The sequence below is a fragment of the Dicentrarchus labrax genome, unplaced genomic scaffold, assembly GCF_905237075.1.
Source record: "Dicentrarchus labrax unplaced genomic scaffold, dlabrax2021, whole genome shotgun sequence".
Classification (NCBI taxonomy): Eukaryota; Metazoa; Chordata; class Actinopteri; family Moronidae; genus Dicentrarchus; species Dicentrarchus labrax.
In genome coordinates, this window is record NW_026136710.1 from 18,935,820 (window position 1) to 18,959,323 (window position 23,504).

Genomic DNA, 23,504 nt, shown 5'->3' on the forward strand with positions numbered 1-23,504 from the left:
GAGTGTCCAGTGGCTCGCCGCATAAAGCATGCTGATATATATCTCAGCCATCAACCGCTGATGGGACACTTTTCATATTTTCATTAATTAACAGTGAAATATGACAATTAATGATCTCTCTCTGTGATGAGTGACTGCACTCGGGCAGATGAAGTGACTGATGTCGTCCCTGTCAAGGATTGGGCTCAGTCTTTTTTTTCTCTCTTTGAGTGGTGAATATGTCATTGTTGAGTGTCAGTGCTGCTTCAACGGAGACTTACCGTCTTTGAGTGAACGTGTCACATAGATTACCAAATTTCCCCATGGAGATCATTAAAGTTTCATCTAATCTAATCTAATTAAAACAAGGATGTGCAAGTCCTGACACACTGTCCAAGGCTGCTGTTTTGTTCTGAGACATTATGGCCTTTCTCAAGTCAAAACACAATTGCTATTCTACATAAAACAGAACAAAAGGACAAAAAAAGATTTATATAATGTTCATTTGAAATTTTATAAAAACATTTTTTTAAAAAAGGCATTGTGATATAAATCACCAATGTTTCAGATTACACCAGCAGTATATGAACTGAAATGTTACAGAAAATATGGAGTAATCATTCTATAAACAAAGACATCAAGACAAATATTCCAATGCAAATATTGCATGATGCATACACATTGAAGGTTTGATGGCACAAACAGAGAATGTTGGATTTAATAGCTGTGATGTGAACAAACAAATACCAACATAACTGTTTGTCCATTTGATTTAATTCAGATAAACTTGACTGTCATAGCATTTCAGTGTAAATAATTCAGTGGAATTTACCATGTGTTTTTTTCCACAAATCTTTGTATCTAAGGTTTGTGGCTCACAGAAATAGAGTAATGACCATAACACTCAATAAAAACAGTATACAAAATGTAAAGTATAATAATTGCTAATATTCACAGGGTGTATGGGTAATTAAGTTACAACATTCATTCATATATTTGAACAAGGTTATTGATTGTCAGATGGATAATTTCAGATTGATTGGCACTCAAATGAAGTGGGGAGTTTTAATGACAACATTTCAGAGATCAGAGATTGTAATTCCTGCATTTGATCTACTGCTAGTTTTTCCTGATAGTTACAGAGGGTTAAAGGTCACCTTGTAAATAGAAATGATGCACCTCTTTCATATTTTCACATTATCATACATACACCTGTCTACTTATGAAGCAAAACAAGCAGTCCTTCAACACACTTGTATCTGCTCCTCACATAGAAACGAGCTGAACTTCTGCTCTCGGGCAGCATGGTTTTTGTTAGTTGCTCAATATAAAAGCTGAGCTTATTAAATATTTGTTATATTGATAGGCTATAGACAATTGTATTAGCTAAACAGGAAGACATTTAAATCAGTTCCAGTTGAACAGGATAAGAGTTTCAGAAAATATACATATGGATGACTAGCCAGAGATAATCACCCCTATTTTATTTCAAGTGATGGGAATTAGTTTTGAAATGAATTAATGTCCAATTAGGTATGTGCACCTACAATATGGAATCAATCAGTGGTTACCAACCTTTTTGGCTTATGAACCCTTTAAAATTAAGTAATGTCCCTTCATTACAGGTCATGGCCTGAGTGTGGACCAAAGTAAACTAAGCAAAGAGCGTTTTTCTCTTCTCAGATTGTTTCATTTGAAGGAGATTTAAAGGTCTGAGGAGGTGAAGTTATCCAATATTTCACCAGAAAAGCAAAAATCACAGAAAAGTCAGAGACAAAGCATCATTTTGTTTAACTGATTTTCTTCCTGTGTGTATGTTTGCAGATATTCTGTAGATCTCTGTGACTGAACTAACATATGTACGTTTAATGAAATGTATTGATGTGGTGTGAAATGACACCAATAACTCACATTTGCTTGCAGCATTGAGTCCTCTTTCAAGCAGCAAAATTTACATCTAAACGCATAATCTCATTATGAATCAGACTGGCAGATTTATTATTTAGAATAAAATACAATGTCACAAAATATGACTGGGAACATACACTCAGTTGCCAGTTTATTAGGCACACCTAGTAATGCAGTCTAATACATATTTCAAATAATAATAATAACTAATCTTCTCTGGCTAGCTTATGTGTGTGTGTGTGTGTGTGTGTGTGTGTGTGTAGGTTGCAACCCAGTATCGTGCCAATGCGTGTAATACACCCGCCGGTCACTAGGGCATTGCGTGTCAGTGCCACGCTTTGTTTCTCACTAGCGTGTGGAGGACACGCTAACACGACCCTAACGTGAACGTGCAGTACCAGCAGATGGCAGTCATTTACTCATTGCCAACAACTACTACAACAACTACTATGGAGCAGAGGAAGAAATCAGTCACGACATTTTTCCAGATCCCGACCCGCCAGGTAAGTCTATGATATGTTGCTAATTTTTTTATTTTTGTTTATGATTACCTTTTGTTGGAGATGTTTTAGGCCGCCTGTGTGTCTTATCATGTTAATTGGAGATCCGAAGGTTATTAACTTGAGATTAAACTGGAGGATTGGGTTAGCAAACGCTAGCTATTTTAGCAATTAGCTTTACAACTAACGTCATATGAAAGTGTTTTTCAGCTTTAAATTAGTAAGGGCCAGTCTTGGTTAATGTTAATTATGGCCCCACGGCACATTACTGAGGTCCCGCTCAGCCAAGGTCCTTTTAAACAGTGCTAATGATGTTTCAGCCTGCCTATGAAGTTATATGTACGTGTGCACTAGCATTAGAGGACTTCTTGACAAATGGCTAAATAATAAATGGTGGTAGGTTAAGACCCTAACTATTCTGTATGCGTTATAGGTTGCTATAGCGACGGGAGGCAGCCTCTCTGTGTCCAGTGTGTTAATGTCCACCCCTTTCTGTGCTGGTGGCTCTCCAGTCTGCTCCCATTTGACAGGTTCCTACAACAGGTTGGTCATCCAGCCACAGTCTTGCAGTGAAGTTGTCTAAACGGCATATTTCATTCATTTTGATGAATTCAGCACAATCCTGTAGATCTGTATTGTCCACAATATCCACTGTGTTAGGCCAGCATGCTTGTAGTTGATACGTTGAAGATGACTAAGAATTCAGTATTTGCCCTTTGTGAAATCTAATAAGGCTTGCTGCAAGATAATTCACCATGTTTTTATCTTCTTCTGTCCAACAGCTCCATCCCATACCCCCTCCTACCTTTACCTCTCCTTGGCTTTTGCTATACTAAACCAACGGCTCTTTTAAGAGTGCACTCGCTCTCTCTCTCTCTCTCTCACACACACACCCCTCTCTTTTTCTCCTCTCTCTCTGTGTCTACAATCTGCCTGTCTATCTTTCTGTCTCAGAGACATGCCAGGTCAGGGGTCAACCTCAAAAGAGTGTGTGGCCTGTCGTGCTATTATAAACGTAGCTTGCAAAACCTGCAAAATATGCAAGGCAGGACAGCCACATAAATTGAGGCTTAAAAAAAAACTGGCTAAATTTGATGAGAAACGGGAGAGCTGGGTCCAAACAAACAAGAAAAACAGGACTGTATCACATATCCAAGATGAAGCAAATATATTGGTATGATATTCATTTTTATTGTTTTAATGCAGTGCAATTTGAAAATGTTGTTATCAATGTTGATATTAATGTTATCTCTTACTTTTCTTTTGTGTGTGTCCTTTTTAGCTTGAAAAACTGCAGGCCCTGGGTGTAAGGGCAATGCTCTTTACAGCAAAACCTGGCAAAAAACAAAACACCTGGGTGTCCGAGGTGCTAGCGCCCCGTTGCCACTTGTCAGCGAACGCCACTGCATGTGTGGACAGAATGAAGGACCTTTATGGATTTATTGTTCATGGTAAGTATGGTCTGTTATTTATTTTAAAAGGTGAGTCTTCTGTGTTTGGTTTTCAGCTTTGTGGTCACAGTGACAATGAGTAACCCATTTATGTGAAATAAATTGAATTGTCGCTATGCTTAAAGTCTGTGGGTTGAGGATATGGAACTTTTTTACAAACTTATATAGATGTGCAGGTTTTTTCCATCACTCATTGCGTTTTAGTTTTAACACCCTAAACCTAGTGCTCTATGCACATTGAGGGCTGTATACTTTTACTTACCTTTGTAGTTAGTAACACTGATCCTAGCGGAGTAAAAAGCTATTGCTGTTGAGTCCACACATTTTTCTGGCTAAACTGCCCTCCAAGAAGGGTAAGAACAGAGGTAAAATCAATTTGAAAATTATTTGAATAGATACCTAATTGAACATCCATCCATCCATTCATTCTCTACCGCTACCGCTGTTGAGGCCAGGGGGGGTTGGAGCCTATCCCAGCATCTTTCAGGCAAGTACACAAGTACTTGTAAGTTGCCAGTTCATCACAGACATACAGACAGACATTCACACACACACACACACACACTTATGGACACTTTAGAGTTGCCAATTAACCTATCCCCTCATGCATGTCTTTGGACGGTGGGAGGAAGCTGGAGTACCTGGAGAGAACCCACACAGACACGGGGAGAACATGCAAACTCCACACCAGATTTTGTGTGAATACAGACGACGCAATCCTACACCCTGTCTGTGTCCACTCGGTCTGCTGTGCCTCTGTGCATATTTGTGTCTTAACACTCTTTTGCAGCTCCCTGCAGGAGAAAGAGATATAGAATGGGATGTGGAGCTCATCAACGCCTGTGTGCTGTATTGATTGGCAGCTACACACCAAAACCATAAACATCCAGAGGAAAGCAAAATATGACCGAGCAGGCATCACCACATACTTCTAGTGGTTCTACAATTCATTTAGCAGGTGCTTTTTATCCAAAGCGACATGCATTTGATCCCCTTCAACCGGGATTTGAACGCTGGTCAATACCAAAGTCAGCAGTACATAGGCATATCACTGCACTAGCCCACACCACCTATAGTGGTCCATAAGTGATGATTTAAAATGATTATGTCTATTTGAGTCTCTACCTTGATTTGTTTGTAGCAGATTATGCAGTTAATTTAAACTAATTAAAGTAATATTACTATGTAATTATTACTCCTATTCCTCTGCTATGCAGACTGGGTCCCACAAGATGCCACAGGACCATTGGATGAACCCTCATCAGCCCCAGTTCAACCACCAGTTGGACCAGTAGCTCCACCAGATCCCCAGCAAACCCCAGTTTCTTTAGAAAAAGGTATGTAGGAAACAAATAGCAAGCCCCACAAAACCATATTGTTACTTTGTGTAATGTGAAAATATAAATAAATTCTCAGCACCAGACATCCCATTGTGTATAAGAATGGCAGAAATGAATATTTAAAAAATCAGGATAGAAAAGAAAACTGGTTATTGGATTAAGCTGTTATCATTACATATCATACATCACGCCTTTATCTGTGATTCTCCAACTTTTTCTGACCTTCTCACCTTCAGAGGCCAGGGGCCTAGACTGTATTAGGACACTTAGGGCCCTATTTAGATGTTCTATAGTGCATAGTCCATAAAACATGGAGCACACACGTTTACAGCATTGTGCTGTGTTTTGCTGTGCGCCACATTGCGCCAGGCCAAAATAGAGCCCTGATTGTCTCTGGGTTTCATATGGCTTCCGGTGCTTCAGGTGCATAGACACTTTAAGGAATTGATTTAAGTATTTCACGTTATTAATGTAGATGTGGAGGATGTGACAGTTAAATGTGAAATATGAAGTACAACTATGGTGCTGTAGAATCATCCACTGTGTATCAATTCCTTCACTGTGAAAATGTTAGTCCAAAAGGAATGTACAAGTAATTCAGTAATTCGGCAGCTAGAAATGTTTGTATTAGCCTGCTAAAGACAGGTTATCCTTAAGGGGACAATTCACCCACAATGTTCACTGTGTGCTGCCATTAATCCCCAATGAAGAGCATCTTAATTATCATGGTGAACTTATATTCCAAAATTGCCAGACATCTCTGATGCAATAGAAAAGCACTGGATCTATAAAAAGTGTAAATACCTTTTGACACATCAAGAGCAGTCTCCAATTGTAAACTGATATATTTTAGTGTTTATGTTATTCACATTGATGTAATAGTCAGCACATTTTTTAATCATGATCACATATTTTATATCCTTTCCTGTAATAGATGACATTGCGGAAGAAGGCTGTCCAGCTCCCAGTGCAGTGCTGCAATGGAAAAGGAAAGGTGTGTCATAATGTCAATCCATAAATGTCAGAATTTGGTTAAAAAAATATATGTATATATTTGTCATTGTTTTCCGAAAACCACAATGAAGTCATCAAATATTTTTTGTCCATAATAGTGTCACAGAGTCCAGTCAGTACACGGCCACAGAGGAGTAAAGAAACTAAAACGTATTCACACCTGAGAGGCTAAAATCATAATGAAATAAATGAATACTTGATTAATGTAATAGTTGATTAATTGTTGCCACTCTAAATGAATGTGCTTATAGTTTGAACGCTCCACCTTTCATTTTAAATGTGTCCTGTAGTGTGGGATTTGCATTGGTCTAGTCTTGGTCATCACTTGGTCTCAGTTTAGATGTCCTTAAGTAAGAGCATTAGCTGACAGTGAATGAGACTGTAATATTTTATTTTCCCCACTGATAAAAACCAGTTTGTAAAAGTTTAGTCTAGTATTAAGGTTTTTGAACTTGATATTTTCCCTTTCAGAATGCACACATACAGTGTCAGGGAGCCAAGATTTCTAATGTCCCCAGCGAATAATAAGAATATGAAGTATGAGGAATAGTAGTAGTGTGCTTTGCAGGCACATATTTATATACACATATATTATACATAAAATTATTAAAAATATATATAATATATATATAAAATCTTAAATTTGTTGAACCATTGTTGTTTCAACAGTACCGGAATGTCAGAAGACGTAAATATAAAATAAATATAAATAAACATTAGACAGTATACAGTACATTAAGTCCCTCCTTCCTCTCCTCCCGCGCTCGCCGACGTCACTTCCACCACGCAGAAAACATGGCCGCTGCCAGTCCGTCAGACTCGGTGGCTTCACTACCCAGAAATGTAGTCATCAAAACGGAGCCAGAAGCCGAGGATGGCCCCCTATTCGGCCCGGAGGATGTGCCGGTTAAGCGGGAGCCCGTCGTCCAGCTCATGGCCCCGGTCAGCGGGCTGCAGCCGCTCGCCTGGTCGCAGGACCACCGCCTGGCTGTGTGCACCACCAGCTCCCTGGCGCTGATGGAGCTGGTGTGCGATGTCCACAGCAACAAACAGGACCTGACGCTGCATAGGACGTCAATCCCCATCCCGACCGAATCGTACAAATTGCGGGTAAATATGTACAACTGTGTGCCTGTTGTCCTCCCGGGGGGTGACTCTTCATACAGGAAATACATGTTAGCACTGTACCGTTAGCTTAGCAATGCGAGAACTTTGGCTGGTGAACATTGAGAGGGACAGCTCCACCTGCTCTGGTTGTGGGTTGAGCTGTCCATAGACCTCAGAGAAAGACCCTGTACACTACTGTACTATAATAATATGGTCTATTAGGCAGCTGACTTCTGTGCTAGTTAGCCTAGAGCTGCCTCCTTCCCTCTGCAGCTGGCAGAGAATCAATCTGTCACATTCAATACTGTTCTCTGTCAATGTTCAGAGTCATCCACTGCATTCATGTTTTCCACAGTTCTACCTGGGATTTAGAAAGTTAGAAGTTACAGCGATGTAGCACATGATGCACTTGTTGAGATTCAGGTAAAACAACCTTTAGGTTATTTACTGTAGCATCTTAAACAGGTATGAGACCAATCAATGACATCAGTCTGGTGCGGTCTGTGGATAAAATGAAAGCCTTTAAGATCCCCTCCAGACATGTTCTAAGACACTACTACAAATACACACCTTTCATCTAAACATTCAATTAACTGGTTTGAATTAATAAAACTACAACTATTGCTTCTCCCTCTGTGATCTCTGTTCTCAGTGTATGTGCCCTGGAGGCTTCAAGTTTCCACGTCCCACTTGTGTATTTTGCATACTCGACCATATTTGGCTTCCAAACTAGTTGTGATGTCACGAAATCATGCTTGCAGAATCAGATAGGTACATATGTTAAACTCAGAAACTTCCTCCTTCAGTAGATGTGAAAACAGTCTTTTTAGGGACATAATTCTGCACCATGAACAAATGAAGTAACAATCAGAAAAATGTACTTTTTAATGGAGGGAGACTTTAATATTCTGTATTATAACTTTATGGCATAAATGCTTAATCTTCATGTTCATATGTATTGAGTGAACAGTCCCAGTGGCACTGGGTAAAAGGCAGGGTTACAGGAGGAAAATGTAACTTTCTGCCTCAGTTGCCCCTCATGTGTTTTACTTGCAATGTAATGCTAATGAACTCCATGTTGGTGTCGTGTGCCTCGGACGGCCAGATTTATAAAGTGTTTTAACCAGAGTGGGACACTGGATAGGAATGACCTGATAGAGTATAGCAGAGTGTGTGCCATATAGTCATTTTTAACAGTTTGTAGACAACATGGATGTGTTTTGCAACCGATGTGCCAATACACTTTAAGGTAATACCACTGTTACACAAGTAACAAGTGTGTCTGAAGAATATACAGGTAATTACAAAGTGACAGCTGAGGGTCTGTTGGAGTAGTGTTACTACTGTTTGTCTACTTGTTAAAGGACTTGTGTAAACACGCCTCAGAAACACGGCCAAGCTAATATTCACTTGTGTGCTATTAGTCTGGCAGTGGAGGATGAGTCTGTATTTTCATTATTTACTGAACGGAAAGAAAGATAATTAAAGCGGTGGAATACAAATGTTGATGAAAAGAGAAACTGAAAAACAATCTTGCTGTGGTAAATCTGTCTCTGCGCAGCTGCTCTAGTGTGTAAACATGATTGTTTATAGGTTCGTCTCCACTCCAAAAATCCACTTGGCAGATCAAATACTGGATGGAGCAGAATTTTATAATCCACTAGGCACAGTGGCAGACAGGCAATGTTGGTTTCCTGCTGTCATTTATAGATATGATTAACTGCTTGTAAATAGGAGGGCTACTGAGGGAACAGTAGACGATGGCAAGCACAGCTCGCCACATATCATCTGTCTGATGATACTGCTGCATCACTGTCACTGTTATCCTTTTTCCTGTACAGATTATACTTATTACTATACTCAGTTTATAATAGTTAGTTTTGTCATCCACAAAGCACTGGATTTGTCATTATGATCAAATATAACCTCTTTTTTTTTTTATTGTATGCTGAAGTGACTTGCTGACTTTTCTCAAACCTGACCTTTAACCTTAAACATGGCTTTCATTTGTGTTTTAAACTTTTAAGGTTGGACCAGCAGCAGAGCTAGCTCAAGCGATGGAGAAGTTCTCTACGCATCCGGACCCCGCAGTAAGGCAAGTTTTCCTGGCCGACCGAGTGATGAACCCATCAGTAGGAGTGCACAAAGGAATAAAATATGCCAGTTGGTCTCCGTTAGGTTGTGACTCAAGTGGACGCTGTCTGCTTGCTTGCCTAACACTTGACCACAGACTTACCATTCATAACAGCCACAAGCGTCTCGAGTGGAACATGCTAGTTGATCTCACCAAAAAGTACAGTGAGAGGCTAAAAGAGCGAGGCTACGCCAAAAAAGACAACAAGCCTCCGCAGGAAAACCTGCTGGACTTTGATGAGCTGCAGCGGCGTTTCCGCATGCAGACTCCTTTGAGGATGGAGTGGTCGAGCGTTTACACGATCAAACAGGTTCAGCCAGACAACGCGTGCAAAGACATGGAGATGGTCCTCCTCGCCGTCTTAATGGAAAACGGTGACCTTGTTTTGTGGAAGTTTGTTTTGCCCTTCACAAACGGGGCAGATGTCATGTTTTATGACATAGTCGAATCAGGTGTGACTAGACCCAGTGACTTGGCGTGGTGGGAGTATGAAAGCGCAGATCGCCGGATGAGCGGACTGATCGTTGGCAGCGAGGTGGGACCGGTCAAGATCATGCCGGTCAGCCTGTCAGGAGTGAAGGGCTACTTCACCCTCCGACACCCCGTAATCCTCTGGAAGGAGTGCGATGAGATCGCCGTTGAAAACATCAAATGTGTCCCGATGATCCACCCGATCCAAAAGTCCAAATGCAGCCTCATCGTGGCCTCACGCGGATGCTACGTCTTTTGGTGTTTGCTCATGATTTCACCGGCCGGACTAAATGTACACAACTCTCACGTGGCGGGGCTGCACTCGCTCCCTGTGGTCTCGCTAGCGGTCAGTCAGCATGGTGTTGCGGTGTACACATGTTCCATAGATGGGTGGATAAAAAAGCTGACACCAACATTTACAGAGAACACTTTGATTTTCAAACAGGAGGACATGTCGAGACCTGAAAACATAACAGGAAGAAGGATACACGGGATCGCAGTGAGCCACAACGGAGCGTACATTGCACTTGCCAGTACACAAGGTATGGTCGGCGGCTACCATCCAATTAACAGGACCTACCAGGTTCACTTTGTGACCCTGAAAACGCCAGAGATGGCTGCTGCACTGCTGCTCAAGTCCCCCACGCAGAACTTGTACAAACTGGCTGACCTGCTCGATCTCGTCAGGTGGCAAATTTTGAAAAACAAGTGCATCCCTGCGTCGCTGCTGGAGGAGCTTGATCAAAAGATCCAGGAAGTAGACTCGCCCTACCTGTGGCGTTTCAAGCTCTTTTTGGTGCGTATGCTTTACCAGTCACTACAGACGCCTCCGACAGATCACTGCTGGAAGCCCACGCACAAGGAGAGCAAGGTGTTTGTCAGGGACGAGGAAGAGGAGGACGGACAGGACGAAGAAGATGCCGCACAAGTGGATGGCGAGCCTGGGGGAGTAAAACAGGAGGCCAGTCAGGAGGAGCAAATGGCGGAGGTGCAGGCTTGGATCAACGCTGTAGAGACTCACCTGATGAGAGAGAACATAAAGAAGGTGCTGGGGGTGGTGTACCTCAACACCTGGATCGCTCAGAACACCAGCATACCCACCTGTGGCCTGGTGGACTACCTCTCCAGAGACCCTAACGACAGAGCTTCAGAGGTAAAGCTCAGTGACTCACCTGATAATTATTCACTTCAGCTTCTTACCATCAATGTTGGGATCGTTATTTTATTTAATTACATTTTTTTTCTCGCCCCGATCGGAATGACTTGATGTCAGGTACATGCGGATTATCCCAAAGTGACATTTATGTAATCCAACATATTGCAGCTCAGCACAGTTTACACTTAAAGCACATTAAAGTAAGTGAAGTCAGTCCAGTTAAGCTACGAAATGCTTGACAACAACATTAACAACACGACTTTAAGACAAAACTGCATTTCATTCTCTTTTCATTCAGCATTCATAAGCAATAAAACTCACCTTTGTTCAGTTGAATACACTGTATTCAATACACTAGCCCTCTTTCGTTTGGAATGCCAAGTAGCTCATAGTGGCTAATGTCAGCTAACTTTAGATAGATATTGTTGTGTAACTGATGTATTACTAAGCGACTCTTCACTACGCTGCATGGCCAAAAGTATGTGGACTAAATGTTACAACCGTATGTAACTGTCGAACTGCTGCTGTAACAGCTCCGCTCTGCTGGTTTCAGGGTGTTCCACCAGGTTTTAGAACCTGGCTGCAGGCTCCCAATCATTAGTGAGGTCTAGAGCTGCAATGATTACTAAATTAATTGATTAGTAGTATCAATCAGGGCCAGCTATTGTGTTAATCAATTTATTGTTTTGAGCCATCTTTTAAGAAAAATTGTCAAAATTCTGTGATTTTAGCTTCTCGAATGTAAATATTTTCCAGTTTGTTTGGCCCTCTATGACAGTAAACCTAATATCTTTGTGTTGTAGACAAAACATCTGAAGACGTCAGCTTGGGAAACAGTCATCAACATGTTTCACCATTTCCCGATATTTTATTGACCAAAAAACAAGTTGATTAATCAAGAAATCAAAAGATAAATCGATATTGACAATAATGACTAGTTGGAGCCCTACTGGATAGAAGTCCCTTGACGGTCCCGTTATTTCTTTAATGAGATGTACTTCCTGTTGAAGACGGTCTGTGAGGATCCCGATCCATGTGTAAACCAAAGAGCCATTAGTTATGGAGAGAGAGGCTGTTTGATTTGATGGGATGAGCAGAAAGGAAGGGTTGTTGGAAAAACTGTTATAACTTTGTTGGTTTGGCTTCCATCCAATAGGACTGCAACTAATGCTTATTTTCATTATCAATTAATCTGTAGATCATTTAATCAATTAGTTGTTTGGTTCAGAAAATGTCATTGAACAGTGTTTCCCAAAGCCCAATGTGATGTCCTCAAACACGTCCACAACCCAAAGATATCCAGTTTACTGTCGAACACTAAAGAAACCAGGAAATACTCACATTTGAAAAGCTGAAATTAAAGTTTTTAGACATTTTTTCTTAACGTGATTAACTCTAAACTCACATTCAAGTTGTCTCCTCTGCTACCATTATACAAGTTGGATGAAAACGAACTCTGCTGTAATTGCCTTCACTCACATCCTCTGACTGTGTCCTCTCTCTCAGGTCCTGATCGGCCACATCAAGAAGAAGATGAACAAGCAGACGTTCTCCGAGCGCTGCAGCCTGTGCCAGGAGGTGCTTCCCTTCTCAGACCACAAACAGGCGATCTGCAAAAACGGTCACATGTGGCTCAGGTATAGACGTCGTTCTCCTCCACAAGTTCAAGTCTAATCCGCTAAAGAGGTTTTTTCTTTTATTAGCTCAAGCTTCAATGCGCTGTGCAGGTTCAGATGCCACAGTTGAGCCAGACAGGACATGAATTGAATCTTAATGCCAAGTGCCTTCTTTGATGGTTTATTTATCTTCACAGAGCAGTAATCAAGCCTCCCACCTTTTGATATTTACCCATGCACCACTCTCATCGTCTCATATTTATCCTCTGTCAAACATTTCTCCTTCCTTCTCACTAGCTAGAACGTGGTGCCTCTGGTGGGCACTGAGAGGGAAATGTGTGCCCGTCAATTGTACCTCTGTTTCTGCTCTACTTTAGTGTCTGTGTCTGTGTGTGTGTGTCTGTGTGTCTGTGTCTGTGTGTGTCTGTCTCTCTGTCCCTGCCAGCCAGCCAGCCAGCTCTCTAATGCCTTTCTCTCGGTCTCCTCCAGGTGTGTGTTGTCATACCAGGCCTGCCAGACGCTGACGTTCAGACGTTGCCTCCTGCTGGATAGCATCGCAAGACTGCCAGAGCCTGAGGGTAAGCGCCACTTTCCATCTCTCTCCACCTCCATTTCACAGTCTCACTCTCCGTCAACCATCTCCTCCTGTCACCTTCAACATCGGCATTCATTCTGCTCTGCCACTCCAAAACTTCACGCTCAGAAAACATGAATGATTTTTAGAAATGAGCTTTTTTTGGAAGTGTCTGTTTTTGTGTCTGATTTCTGATCTGGTGCTGCGTCCCTTTTCTTTTAAAGTCAAGAGTTGAATCATTGGTAAGAACGCTGGCAGGCTTAAAAATTCCTAATTTCCACTGTAGCTTGCTTGGGAATTGCTGGTAGTGGGAGTAAACAATCTGTGTACCACTTCATGCAGCTCAGTCTGCACTTTGCCTGCACTTAGGCAAACCTGGTTATAGTTGACTTTCTGCAGTAACCTGATTTTTCTTAAACGTCATGTAAACAAGACATCCAGTCTCTGTAATCGTAGTAGGGCATCAGAGAAACCCAATTATCCCGGCTAGATTTCTCCTGAAGAAAGCAGGTTTCTTTGCCACGCAGACCGGGTTTCTAATTGGCTTTTTATACGTGAACATGAGCAAGACTTCAGACAGGGGAAGAATCTGGCAGGATGACAGGAAAGATCAATACACTACACAAAGTGATACATCCTTGTATTCCAAACAGTTCCAAACTCTGTGCTCAAGTAACCAGGTCACCGAAGTGTATGTAAACGCATTGACCTGACTAACCTGGTGTATTGCATGCATGTAAAAGCACCAACTTTTTTGGTCAATAATCGAAGGATGCTATCTCGAAACTGAATAAAAACATAACAGCTTAAATGTAGAGAACATCAGATGTATTTTGTCAGATACATTTTACATGTTTTCTCACATCTTCCCTCTGTATTTGCCTGCAGCACTTCAGTTCCTGTCAGTGCAACATTGCAGATCCATCTTAATGCCATACAGTATTTTAAAGCAATTCTTATAATTTGTGATGATTTATCATGAACCCCCGAACCTTCCCTCCCCCCCATGGTTTTGTTTAGCATCTTAAAAAATGCCAAACAGGTGCCAGCCTAGTGCCGGCAGTGTGGTTCCTGCTGTGGTTAGAGTCGGGAGAGATAAACGTTGTGCTCTTCAGTGTTTGAGGATCGGCCTCATCTGACTGCTACATGCATCCCGGGCCTTTATGGGTCTTGCCCGAGCGCCTGAGGCACGGCTCTGCTGGTCACTCCAGCCTATCTGAGCTACAGACTGACGCCTCTGTGCAGTTTAGGCGTCTGTCAAAGTCATCCTGTCTGAAAACATTTGTTTGTTTGAGTTTTGCCCTCCTCTATATTTAGTTTTTAAACCATGTGTGGCAGTTGTTGCTGTCTTTTTACTGTAATAAACGCTTTTCAGACGTGGAATATGTAACATTGCTGGCTTCATCTATCAGTAAAAATAGTAATTATCAGTCTCAAGGAAGAACACTGAGAACTGTTGCTTAAAAATGGCTCATTCAGTTATGTGGTTTTATTATTTAAATTTTATTTTCTCCATATGAGAAATTAGTTAATTTTGAAGATCTTTTACAAAAATGAAGTAAGGAATTTATTACAGTGGTCTTAAGAAGACGTTACAAGACATCTTCAATCGTTTTCAAATGTCTTTAATCTCTCTCTCTGTATTTAACCTTGTGCTGTTGTAATTTTCACGTGTTAATATTCCATTCAGACTCGTGCTGCGTTGTGTGAGTGTTTTGGAAAAGTTACTAGGTCCGATCTGACTTTTATGGGAAAGTGATAAATATAAAACCAACATGTAAAATTCCCATCACATTTACATAACGAAGTGCATGTTGAAAGGGGCTTTAAAAATATCGTATTCACATTTAGAAAACTCCAGTACAAACACGGCTTGTTTCCTTCTCCCCACAGATCCAGAGTGGATAAAGAAGATACTGCAGGCGCCCTGCACGCTCTGCGACTCGCCGATGATCTAGAGCCGATCGACCGGAGGAACCTCAGGGCTTCCCTGCGACCTTCAGAGCATGTCGCTCTAACGCAGGGTCCAATTTTGTCAGACATCACTGCTACAATTTTTTATTTTATGTATTTTGTTCATGTTTTTATTACTTTATATTGGTATCTTAAAAGTTCAAATAAAAGGCTTTGATTATACGTTCTCTCGTTTTCTCACAAGTGTAGCCTACAAAGTGTGCAGAGGAACTGTTTCCCCCTGCCGTGGTTTTAAATTAATATTTTACTGAGGTAAAACATTTTGGACTCAAACTTTACAGATTTCTTAATTCTCTCCCCCCGCCCCCACCTCGAAAATGAATTCCCAGTCAGACACAGTGTTTGCACAAGGGTGCAAAGAAACAAAGTTTCAAATGTGGAGGTTTCTATTATTCAGTAGGACTTCAGGGCACCATAAATAAGCTCCCTCATTTTCCTTATGTTGACTATATTTCCAAACCTTTGGTGTAGTTTTTATTGCAAGTAAGTGGAACTTACTCTGCTAGTCCTATTTTAGTGAGGGTTTCTTTTTTTTCCTTCTTTTTTTGAGCGCAACAAATAATACACTCTGAATAATACATACTCTGGAAAAAACTCAACATACCTACTTTAATTGGCACTGTAAAACAATTTCCAAGCTCTGGGAGGAGGGTGGGGGTGCTCAGTCATTCTCTCAGATGAGGACTTCCGCTAATGTAAACGCAGAAGAGAAGGAGCGGCGAGGCAGATGAGATGAGCATGAGGCAGGAAGAAAGCAAAAAGTGAGCTTAAAAACCCGGCGCGGTCCCTCCCACGGGAGCGGGTTGTAATGAGATTCAGCAGTAATGAGGGACAGAACATGGCGCCAGATGTGATTCTAATTCTAATCAAGGAGGGGAGGGTGGCGGTGATGGGGAGGGGGGGTTAGAGAGCATATTGTTAAATACAATTAACCCTTTTTTTCATATTTGAAGGGAACAAGGGCTGAAGGGAGGGGGATACAGGCTTAGCGGCATGTTCTGGGCCCCGGCTCCTTGTTTTGGAGGCACAGAGGTCGGCGGCAGGTGATCAAAGAGGAAGCTGGACCTGAGAGATTGGGCCAGCAGCAGAGTCTCCTCTACCTACTGCCAGCCTCTCTCATCCCTTCCATCCCCCGGCCCGGCAGTGGTGGGGTGGGGTCTGCCCTCCCTCTGGTGTCACTGGAGATGATAGCCTGCCCCGGGGCGAGGAGAGTGGAGGCGGCTCAGCTCCAAACACTCGGGGCTTCATGAAAGGGGAACTTTTTTTTATTATTCTTTTCCCTTTTTAAACCCCACATTTCTTTACCCAGTGGTGGCATTTATTGGCCCAAGACTCAGTGAAGATTCAGTCTAGTTGGGGAAGAAAGGGTTGTCTCCCATTTTACTAGAAAGAGAATCATTTATCACATTATCCAGTGCAGGAGCAGACTGGAATGTTTGGCGGTAATGGGAAGATTAGTTTTAAGAGAACAGCTGCTGAAAACCTGGTTGGGAATGAACAATACCAGTAAAATATCCAAATAAGTGCTTGTGGAGATGTAATGATAATTTACTGAAAAAATGTCTTGACCCAAGGTCTAATTTTTCCAGAACTTTGAATCACATTTCATATCTTCCTCAGCAGGAAGGCCAACACTTGAACCAAAACACAACCAAATAGGTGTGGCAGCAGTTCCACTGTTATTCCGTGAGGAGACATTTGCTATTTTGTTTGAGCTGAATCTTTTAAAAGAGGAATAAGAGGCGGCCACAGTATATTTTACAAGATACAGTTTCTCACAGATTTCCAAACAAAGGAATAAAAGAGAAAAACACTGATCCTTCTTAATTGTGTCAAAAACAGCAGGACTCTAAGATGAACCTGCTTTTGCGACAACTTCATTAAAACTGTTTAAGTTTAGACAGTAACTTAACGGAGAATTTAAAGTAGCTAAAAGCCGTTTAATGAGCTTTTCATCAGCCCTGGCTGTGGTAGGTTTCCTCTTGTTTTGCAGCCTGGGGATTTGGTGCTCCCTGTTATAGTTTGTCAAGTGGAAGTGGCTCCTCAGGTTGTAATGTTGCTGTCACTGATAGGTGGAGACCAGTACTGTTAGAGGTTAGCTGTGTTTGGTTGATCCTCCTCCCGCTTTAGTGTAATAATCCGTCAAAGAGCAGCTCCACTAGTAATTACCTGCTTCCCCTCCCTTTCTCTCCCACTGTCTTTGCTCTCAAGACTTCAAACGGGGGATTTTTCTCTTTGCATACAATATTTATATCCTTTATGTCAGTGGCTGGATGGCATGAAACATTCATGACACCTTTTCACACCTTAATTTCATGTGATATTCCTTTTGTTTTGTTTAGACTAGATTTTGAACATGATATGTCCCACTGTATTCTCTCAAGAGCATCCATTCATTTTGTTGCTTCATAATATTCCAGTTTAAAACGTGGCAGCTGCTTCACTCCCTCAGACATGTGACTGCATCACCTGGTGGAATCACAACTTTGTTTTTACATATTTGCTTCTTTTATGAGTCTCCTGTCAATTCTTTATGCATTTAGTCTAAGTTGGGGAGTAGTTTATGACGACGCACGGCACACAATGTGAGTCTCAAGTTGTATTAGGTTGTTGTGGCTCAAATCAATGAGCAGGAACACTTATGGCAATAGGTAGAGGAGGTATTTATTTATAGCCAGAAACATTCCTGTCGGGTTATTTTATCCATCCAACAGTTTATCAATAGATTTTCAAAATAAAACTATACTATACTTGCTCTTTAGCCTTTTAGCCATAGCCTTTAGTATTTTATTCTACTATTGAATCCTAATATCTTATTTTTAAAGAAATTTATGAATGCAGTGACATCACTTTACCTATTTCTTAAGCCAGTCCACTTTTAAAAAGTTTTCGAGATTTAAGTGTAATGTTCTTGATAACCAGTGTGCAGCAATCGGCCTTAATATTTCCTGTTTTGAGGTACTGGAATCGAAAGAGAAAGGAAACTGTCCTGAAGTATGAATTTGTATATATATATTGTTTGCTCCCTGAAAACCTTCTTTGTTCCTGCAGTGAATTATCTTTTTCCTCAACTGATTCTTGCTCTTTTGTAGTGGGCTGCAAAGGCCTGATATTGAGGATTATGCATAAAAAGTCAACTTGTATGTTTGCAGATGGTACCAATGAATAGCAGTGAACCTCCAGGGCTGAGCAACATCACCTCAAATCTGTATCAAGATCAATTTTAAAAATGTTGCTTGATAAATGATCAGTAAGGACCAGTATTTTTTTTTTATATATATATTTTTTCAGTGTTAAGCCTCCCGCCCACCAGGATGCCCCAGAATCTTTCCGTACATCAGTGCATGAAATTTAATTCTTCACGCTGCTCACTTGTTTGTCTGACCTTTTAGAGATTCTGGTTTAAATATATGGTTTTCATTCAATGAAAATTGCGATATAGATGGGTAAGAAAATTCATAATATTAGTGATTGGATACATTTGGTTTATTGCCCTTATTGACAAAGCCTCATGACCTCAGAAATCTTACTTTTCTTTGTAGTCATTGCATCTGTGTAGCTTCCAGACAGGAAGCAGAAATAAACGTGGCTGTCTGTAAAGTTAGGGCCCAGAAATATACCACAGTGGACACTTTGGCACAGCGACAATCCGGAGTTGCATCATTGCATCTCTGCAGCTGCTGACTCCCTCCACTCCCCCATGAGGCTTCACTCCTCTGTTTCTAAAGTCTACTAAACTGAGCCGCATACCCCCCCCCCCAAACTTGTCAGTGCTAATGAAGTCAGTATGCAAGGTTGTCTTCTGCTCTCTCTGAACTGATGGGGTGAACATGGTTGTCTAACTGGTTGACTCCCCCGCTCTCTGCCGTCCCCGGGGAGCAGGAGAGGAGGGAGGGGAGGGCGGTGACCCGAGACCAGCCGAGGGCTTGTGTGAGGAGGATAGAGGTGGGGGGGAGGTTGTATGTCCATCATTAGAGTCACTATTTGTTCCCGGCTTTGAGAGCACTGAGGTGGAACTAATACTGAACAGCAGAATGGACATGGAGAGGGAGGGCCACTTTTTACTGCTACATTAATTAAGCTCATTCTCAACATGCTCCCTGTCTCCTCTGGTTCTGCTGTAATTAAGTGGAGGGGCTGCTTTGTGTGTGTACGGTTGGTTTAACCTTTTCTGACGTTTAGCAACAACATCCCTCACTTTCAGAGGTGGGGAGTGACTACATTTAGTGAGTACATTTACTCAAGTGCTGTGCTTTAATGCAGTGTTGAAGTACGGGTGATTTTGACTTTTACTCACGCCATTTAACAAGGAAATGGAAAGGAACTGTTTACCGGGGCTGGAACTAATGATGGTTTTTATTATCTAGCAATTATTTATGTAAGTGATCAACCATTTGGTCTAAAATGTGTTCAAAATGAATATAGTTTAATTTAAACTCATAGAAACCCACACTACACTTCTATTTACAATGATATAAAACATAAAAAAAAACAACAAATCCCCACACTGGAGAAGCTGGAACCAGAGAACGTTTGGTGTTTGGTAATGATGTAAGTGATTAATGGATTATTACAAATGTTGGTTAATTTGGCGTTGATCAACTTAACTTTTAATTGATGTGTTGTTTCATCACTACTCTTCACTCCACTACAATTACTAGTAGTTACCAGTTACTTACATTTTATGGTGAACAAGCTAATAAATAACACAGTTCAAACTTCAACGTTCCTCAAATAAAAAAGAATCCAACAATCCTGTTTCAGCTCGATGCTGCTAATGCTTGTTAGACATGATCTTGATAGTCTTAGTGAATTTTCTTTTGCCTGTAGCCGAACATGTAACTGATCTGAGAGCAGCACACATCACAGGGTGGAAAACCCTCTGTCTCAGGTTTGGAGCACTTTCATGTTCATAACCTAAAACTACAGCGTAGCAACGTTTTATAGTTGAGATAAGAGAAGCTACAACTGGTGCTAGGTTACCTACCGGGCAGAGCAGGCCAGGCCCCCAGACCCTCAAGGGGCCTGAATGTTGCAGTTTAACCGTGAGGTAATTAGTTTGTGGAGATTGAATTAATTGTACATTTGTTAGTTAAAGGCCCTGAAAACATATTTTCCCATTACTATGAGTGATAAAGAGACGGGATCTCAGGTGATGCAATGTACTTCCGTACACCTATCGCAGTTTAGCACAGCTGAATTAAAATGTGATTACATGCGTTTGCTCATTTTTGTCAATTAAAGTTGATCAAACCACAGCCAATGCGGTCTTGATGGAGCAGATTCTGAGCGTGATACTTTGATACATGACAGCAAAATGTTTTTTTCAGAGCTTTAGCTTTGATTGTTTAAAGTTTTCAGCGATAAAGCGCAATAAAAATAAAACAACAGGGGCCTTAAGATGATTGTCTTATCTTATACAGGGGGCCTGAGTAGTGTCTAGTTTTAAGGTCTCTGATATTCCAATATATGGTGCATTTTACAAAATAAATGTGTTAACACAAACTAATTATTAATTACCAACTAATACAGAGAGGAAGGGGGTTAGAAGGGGCCCACAGTTCATTTTTTGCTCCAGGGCCCCCTAGTGGCATTTCCATCAGGTATACTAATCACATGACCATCCATCAATCATCACTGGCATTTGTCTCACGTTTGTGACTCGAAAATGAACAATTCGTCTAGTGCTTCCCAACCTGGGGGCCTCTACAGGGGCCCGCAAAAAGAATCTGAGGGGTCATGAGATGATTAACAGGATAGAAAATGTAAAGAAAATCATGTTTGTGCTACACCAAATTATGTTTATCTTTTCAGACTTTGTTCTTGGGAACTATTTTACTGGATTTTCATTACTGATGCATTTTACAGCTAATACTGTATATAGAAAAATAATCAGGTAATCAGGTCTTACTGCTGCTATTTCTCAGGTAAAAGATTGAAGTACTTCTCAGTTTATTGAGATCTGTATGATGTAGCTTATAGAGTGTGACTGATGGACAGTTATTTCTTTATTGCTTCACAACTATATTTTCTTCTTTTACTTTAAGATGACAGGGGTAAGTGAACAAAAAGCACTGGTGGCTCTGCCTGAGCGTGTTTCCGGCAGATCTTAAGTGAAACATACTGTTCAGCGGGCCTGCAAGATATCACGTAGTGTGTGTTCGTAAATGCGGGCGGATGATGGATGTCTGTCTCCATCAGCGCTGGCGCCGTGATGTGACAGCTCTCTGTAACGGTGACAAGTTCGGTTCCAGCGGAGACAGATTGCCTTCAGGTGGCTCCATTTTCAAAATCTCACCAAGAATGTGGAGCACTTAACTCTCCTCTTGAAGGCTGAAGGGCTCTCTGTGCCTTTTATATTCCAGATTTCAGCTGGAAGAGAAAGCCAGGGGAGGGAGGGAGGGGGGGTGAAATGGCTCATTTGAGAGTTTGCTTTAATATCTGTCTTTCAGAGATCAGAGGGTGTCATATTCTCACACCTCATATTTCATAGCATCTATCACAAGCCATGTAAAATTCTCTTAAAAGTGCATTATGCAATATAATAGCAGGTTTGGGTGACATTTATCTGCCAAAGGGGAGGAAGGCTGGTTACAGACCTATTGCCTTTTACAAAAAGGATTTCATCACACAGGGAATCTCTGTGAGTTTCTCCAGTTTGTCTTGTGATTGCAGCCAATGACTGAAATTAAAAATGAACTTTATGCCTCTCCCAATAAATATGTTTTTGCATGTGCAAATAATTACACCTTAAAGCTGACATAAAGCAAACAACCAATGTTTCTGGAGGATTTTTTATAATAGTTCTTGTGACTTATTGTTGAAATACTGTCTGAGCAGTTGATCTAGATAATCTTGTGCAGTCTTCGGCGTGAGAGCGAGAGGAATTATTTCAGGGCCTGGTTATGCAGAATCTGTAATGAGTATTTTTGTTTTTTTTTAAAAAAAGGAAATACCGGTAATAACTATGTGCAAAACCATTAGAATGAATATTTATGCTGCTCGTTATGAAATATTCATTAAGTCGGTATAAAAAAAGAACAACGAAGGAGACTGGGGAGAGAGATTGTGTGTTTACTTGTGTGTATTTGTGTGTAAAATGGGGGCGGTGGGGCCCTCATCACCTATTGCACAGGAGTACTGACAAAACCCCTGGATTGAATATCTGACATCTCTTAACAAAAGCAGCAGCAGTAGCATCTTCCTCCCCTTGTTTTTTTTTTTTTTTTTGTGATTCTCTTTTCTCCACCGTCTCTCCCTCTTTCTCTTTCTCTCTGCCTGAGGTGATCCGAGTCCCTCCGTTCATCCGATCTCCACATCGCTCCCTCTTTCTCCACCTTTCATTCCCTCACTTCCCCTTCGTTCCATCTACCCAAATTAAGAAATTAATGAGGGATAGGTTCTTTACCAACTGCCCCCGCAATGTTTACCACTGATGAAATTATAATGTAGGCCCTGCTGTATTATTTATAAGCCAATTAGGGGAAGTGTTACTTGATTTGATGGGGAGCCGACACACAGAGTACATTTAACTAATGGAGACCAAGAGAGTAAAGGGAAGGAGGGGAGGGAGGACAGCTGAGGCGGACTATTTCGTACGATGCTCTAGGATTACGTGGCTAATTGCCCTGCTTTATCTGTCTGTCACGGATAGCCATGCATATTTTAGCGTTCCCAAAGACTTTGATTGTTTGCACTCGTGTTGGGGCTGTAACAAGTAGAGCAGAGGCCAGAGTGGAGTGTAGTTAAAAACTGGCAGCAGGGGAGGCAGGGAGGGGGCGACGGAGAGGAGGAAGAGGAGGGGAGGAGGATGGGAGTGCGTGGGGGGGGGAAGGGGGGGCGGCCGTGCACAAAACTCAGACACTGTGACAGGTGGAGGAAGAGTTTTGACAAGGAGCAAAGGGATGTCGAGGTGGGAAAATGTAACAGGAAAAAAAAAAAAGTCTAAGCCGTTCATTGCGAGGCTGCAATTAGATGGCAGCACAAACAGTAATTAATTTCACTTATTGTAGCCTGTAGCCAAGCTGTAGCTCACTGACCTCTTCTGCATATTGTTAAGAAACGGTTTCATAATTCAGTTTTCTCATTTGCATGCCTCATTTGCGCCACTGCATGGCAAAGTAGTGACATCCAAGAAGGCAACAACGGGACAAAAATTCTTCCCATGACGTGCTGGTGCACACCAGCAGCCGGAGAACTGTGGCTAAGACCTGATACACGCAGGGCGGCGGAATGAGCCGATTAGTTGATTAATCGATTAGCTGATCCAAAATGAATCCA

General features: G+C 41.5%; 1 protein-coding gene across 1 annotated transcript; it reads left to right on the forward strand.

Moving 5' to 3' along the window:
• Positions 1-3,687: 3,687 nt before the first annotated feature.
• Positions 3,688-15,386, forward strand: gtf3c4 (general transcription factor IIIC, polypeptide 4). The gene is made up of 8 exons (XM_051412729.1): positions 3,688-3,838; positions 5,056-5,175; positions 6,113-6,172; positions 6,983-7,302; positions 9,327-11,057; positions 12,567-12,697; positions 13,166-13,254; positions 15,144-15,386. The coding sequence occupies exons 1-8, from the start codon at positions 3,703-3,705 to the stop codon at positions 15,206-15,208; spliced, it is 2,652 nt and encodes an 883-aa protein (XP_051268689.1). The 5' UTR covers positions 3,688-3,702; the 3' UTR covers positions 15,209-15,386.
• The last annotated feature ends 8,118 nt before the right edge of the window (positions 15,387-23,504 follow it).